The following is a 4,849-nucleotide window of genomic DNA, read 5'->3' as shown; positions in this document are numbered from 1 at the left end:
TCTTCACAGTAAACGATGTAGCCTTTAGAACAGGGCGCTCCAATGCTGTTCCTGGAGAGGTAACGTCCTGTAGGTTTTCATTCCAACCCTAATCTAGTGCACCTGATTCTAATAAGGAGCTGGTTTATCAGCTGCGTCAGGTTAGTTATAACTGGGGTTGGAGTGAAAACCTAGTGGAGGGTAGCGATCCAGGAACAGTGTTGGAGAACACTGCTTTAGAAGATACTCACAGAGAAAGGCCCCTGTGAGAATCCTCTTTTCAGCGTCGAATCCTGTTTCGTGAAAAACGTACAACCGTGGTTAAGAGCGTCTGCTAAATGGATAAGAGCGTCTGCTAAATGACTTAAATGTAAATGTAAATGTAATGTAATTTTACACACTGGTGTAAAACATTGGACGTGAATAGAAAATCCATGACGACGTCTCTGGCTATTGGCTCATTTTCGTGTCCACAATTTCTTCTGTGTTTTTTTTTTTTAGGTCAGTCTTTGGTGCTTTATTTATGTTCATATTGTTAAGAAAGAATTTGAGGATACAGATGACAAGTTTCTTCCGCGATACAGGCCCATACAGACCCTGACTTAGCCTCGGGGTCATTTGAGCTGAAAGGTATTAGGAGCTTTAGAAAGGAGACGTTTAGGGCACCTGAAGTCTGTCAAGAAGGTGAGAGTGAGAGCAACCTGGTAATCTTCTCCTCTATGGTGACAGTTCATGTCATCTGCATGCTAAGACCGAGATGTGAAGGTCATGGAGTACAACATCAGTTGTCAGTCACATACATGTGATGGTAGTTTACAGAATATTGTCTTTACAGACACGATGACCTAAAAAAAGTATTTATTTGGTGTACTTTAAATATGCTATTTAATGTTTAACATACTAAAATAAACAGAGAGTATTTTGAACATTAAAACAAACTGTTTCTATTTCATTATGAACCACTCACTTTTGGATCAATTAACATGGGCTTAAATTGGAGACAAGTCCAATACAGGTATTTATTTAACCTTAATTGACTGCTACTAATAACTAAAACCTTTCAGCAACACATTTTATAAAATGTAACCTGTTGTATTTGTTGATCATATATACAGATGTAGGATCTTAATCTGATCACTTTTTTGTTGCTGAGAATTATCCTGCAGAGCAGGAAATGCAAACTTAGTGTATTTTCATTTGTAAAAGTCTTCTGAAGTTTGCAATTTCCACTCTAAAATGTCAGACTTGATTTGCTATAAAGAAAAATGTAACAAAACCTACCGGAAAAAAATTCCATTAATTATAATCCACATAATAATTCATATTTCCTGTTGCTGCAGGATCCTTTTCCTGCTGTAGCACACTGGCTCAAATTAAGATCCTATATCTGTACTGCCCTACCAAGCAAAAAAGGCAGTAACTGCTCATAGCATAAAATGATTTTATTTACCTTGGTTTCACAGTAACTTTATGCAACTACTGCTAGCATAACCCAAATGTTCTCGAGAACACGATACAATAGAGGCAGCATACTTGTCCACATGATTAAGCATGCATTTCATGTAGAAAAAATTACATTTACTAATTTTCGACCAAATGAGCAGTTACTGCCTTTTTGCTTGGTAGGTCAGTGTAGTAGTGTGCTGTGGACCACCGTCTCACACACAAGACACCAGATAGCCAATGCAAGGCCTCCTTACACGAGCCAACCTCATCCCTGGCAACGTGTCCCGCGCGCTCATTGGTAGAAAGTTGCAGTGGAAATAAAACTTTGGGACATTTCACACGAGCCGTTCGCGTGCAGCCTCCTCTATAAATACGACCCGGGGTGAAAGTAACAGTGTTGACTTGTTATCAACACCGCACTGATAGGACTTTACCTCAGCTATAGCCACATTATAATAAACGCCTAGAACGAACTGCGTTGGTCAGAAAACGTGCATAACCGGTGTTTGAATATTACTCAATAGGCTGGACTTTCTTTAACAATAGTGGGACATTAAAAAGGATTTGCTTAAATTGGCTGGACGATTGTGGGATATTAAAACTTGAAGATGCCAGCTGATATTTTGGAGAAAACATCCCCATCCTCTGTAGCAGCCACTCCGTCGAGGGTCAGTGGAACTCCGGATAAACCAAGGACTGCCTCAGAGCACAGAAAGGTACAAAAATACACCGAAAGAAAACTATTGCTTTTTATATGTCAATTGTTTTGTTTTTCATTGTTAACATGTTTTGTGTTTTAAGTCCTCAAAGCCAATTATGGAGAAGAGAAGACGTGCGCGAATCAATGACAGCCTTGGTCAGCTAAAGACCCTCATCTTGGATGCACTAAAAAAAGATGTACGTTTTTTTATATGGCAATTACCATATTCCATGTAGACATTTATGTCAACGACATATGCTTATATCGTTATGGACTGGAAAGAAACTCAAATAGATTATTAATCAAGTGTCATTTTCTTCTTGATGTCTATTTAGAGCTCGAGACATTCGAAGCTCGAGAAGGCGGACATCCTTGAGATGACTGTGAAGCACCTTAGGAATATGCAGCGTCTCCAAATGACTGGTAGGTTTTTTTTTTTATCTCTAATTGATTACAGTCATTCTAGACTTTCATAAATATAATCTGGCTGTGCCCATTTGGCACGCACCGCAGATCCCACAGTCGTATATTTACCCAAGTTTACCAAAGCTATTGATAGACCTACTTAGTATTATATAATTCGATTGTAATGATTTTCTGAACAATATATCCTCAAATATATGTTTTTGACTTTACAGCAGCTATAAGCAGGGATCCATCAGTCTTTGGCAAGTACAGAGCGGGATTCAGCGAATGCATGAGTGAAGTCACCCGTTTTATGTCCACGTGTGGAGGGGTGAACACGGAGATCAGGTCTCGACTTCTCAGCCACTTAGCCAGCTGTGTGTCACAGATAAACACCGTAAACATCTCAACTCAATGCCAGATCCCCACCTACCCTCCGCATCCATTGCTTGCCCAAGCCGTTGCGCAAATCCCAAGTGCATCTCCTCAGTTAAATGGAATAATGCCTTGCAAAAGTGGCTCATCTATCAACCTCACATCAGAAATGGCTAAATTATACAGTGGACTTCAGATTGTGCCGGCGGCGACAGATGGACAATTCGCTATTCTGATTCCAAGCGTGGCTCTTACGCATACGAGTGCGCCAAACGCGATACATGGCAATCCAGCACTTGCGGTGCCTGTGTCACTTGTTGCGCCTCCCGCCACCGCAGACTCCGTGTGGAGACCATGGTAGGGTCACTGCGTGCATTAAGGACTTTTACGCACGATGACGCTTTTTTTTTACTATATGTATTCCGTCAGATGTGACTTTTAAAAAATATTTTCGTATAGGCTGTTCAAAGCAAGACTCAAAAGTGATGTTTACGCACATGTTGTTATTCTTTGATGGAAGATACAGTTCACCGTTTTTTTTTCTATGTGTATGTCGGTGATGTCATGAATATGTGTTATTGTTGTGATGCAAATGGAAATTCAATAGATTCTGTAAATGAAATTGAAATGTTTAACACCTCCAACTGGTCATATCTTACTTACATTAAAAAAATAATTGTCTATCCTTGCCCTAGTGATGTGCTGTGATTGATGACCCTATCAAGGCTTATTTAAACCACATAATGAAATTCGGATCTCGAGCTATGCATCGAGCACAGGAAAGCTCCCAACTACTGTCAAGCAAACTCCTCAAGTACTTCCATATCTGAACATCTACCTTCCCATCCAACATCACCTCTGAGCTATCATTGATCGATGAAGGAGCATGCAGGAATTCTAACTCTGATTTAAGATTCAAGCAATACAGGCTACACCAAACCAATGGACATGTTCTAGTGCTTTAACTTTACATTTACACAAGCAGCCCAATTCTGATCTTTTGCCCAATAACGCTGGCCTTCTCCACCACCAAAGTGTTATCTTCCCATCTGAATCCTATTTAGCCTCATCTGTCTTGCCCCCCCCCCGGGGGAATAAATAGCTCCCAGATGAGGTAAGGAACCCGAGAGATCTGGAGAACGACTTTCAGCCAACAGACAGATGACCAGGTTAGGGGCGGGGGGAGGCGGGAGGCGGGAAGCCCGTTTGACACGCGCAGGGCTGCCTGCCGGCGAGGATATGCTGACACACAGGAAAGGGGCTGAACATGCGGAGAGGGGGATTAAGGGTGGGAGAGAGTGGAGATGGCCAGACAAAATGCTCTTAGCTTGGTAGTGACACCCTCCATGCGTGCTTTCTCCAGGTAGAGGTTACCAGTGGGCACAGATCTAACATCCGAGTGAGGGGATATACGAATGCGAAAGTAGCGCCAAGCTACTGTGTGCTACTTTAAATTCATGAGGTTTGGGTGTTAAATTATGTGCACTTCATTCTGTAGCATTTTTTTGGTTAAAACACTAGGTATGCTTTTATATTGGAATGAGTGGTAAGAATATATTGTAATGAAACAGCAGGGAGCAGGCCTCGAGCCCGATATCCGGCGCGCTATCGACTGCCGCAAAAGCATGCTCGTGCGGCAGAGACGATTTCCGCGCTTATAAACCAAGGGTCGTTACACTATATAAAATAAGTAGAGGTATGAAGGTTTTGCTCCCCAAGGTATCACACAATGTTCCTGCTCAAATCATTATTGACACTTGTGACTGTGAGTCAAGCTTGCCATTAAGCTTAAAGGGATACTCCTCCACAAAATCACAATACATTTCGAAAGTAACTGGATGGTGCAAATCAGACTTGTAGCTAAAGTATTCAATGTGGCCTAAACCCCTGTTTGATTTACACACAGGAAGTACATGTTTGGGCATAGGATCTTGACGGCTTTCT

At 41.5% G+C, this 4,849-nt stretch overlaps 1 protein-coding gene across 1 annotated transcript; it reads left to right on the top strand.

The window, feature by feature from the left end:
- The first annotated feature begins 1,898 nt into the window (after positions 1-1,898).
- On the top strand, positions 1,899-3,296 carry LOC135508308 (transcription factor HES-1-B-like). The gene is made up of 4 exons (XM_064928403.1): positions 1,899-2,141; positions 2,227-2,322; positions 2,461-2,548; positions 2,764-3,296. Exons 1-4 carry the CDS (start codon positions 2,034-2,036, stop codon positions 3,264-3,266), a joined length of 795 nt encoding a protein of 264 aa, XP_064784475.1. The 5' UTR covers positions 1,899-2,033; the 3' UTR covers positions 3,267-3,296.
- Positions 3,297-4,849: the final 1,553 nt, after the last annotated feature.

The sequence above is a fragment of the Oncorhynchus masou genome, chromosome 3, assembly GCF_036934945.1.
Source record: "Oncorhynchus masou masou isolate Uvic2021 chromosome 3, UVic_Omas_1.1, whole genome shotgun sequence".
NCBI lineage: Eukaryota > Metazoa > Chordata > Actinopteri > Salmoniformes > Salmonidae > Oncorhynchus > Oncorhynchus masou.
The sequence above is the reverse complement of the archived record's forward strand: the minus strand, read 5'-3'. Positions and strand labels throughout refer to the sequence as shown.

Coding starts and splice junctions, on each gene's coding strand:
- LOC135508308 (XM_064928403.1), top strand. CDS start 2,034: ATGCCAGCTGATATTTTGGAGAAAACATCCCCATCCTCTGTAGCAGCC. Junction 2,142..2,226: donor CTGCCTCAGAGCACAGAAAG/GTACAAAAATAC, acceptor TTGTGTTTTAAG/TCCTCAAAGCCAATTATGGA. Junction 2,323..2,460: donor TGGATGCACTAAAAAAAGAT/GTACGTTTTTTT, acceptor ATGTCTATTTAG/AGCTCGAGACATTCGAAGCT.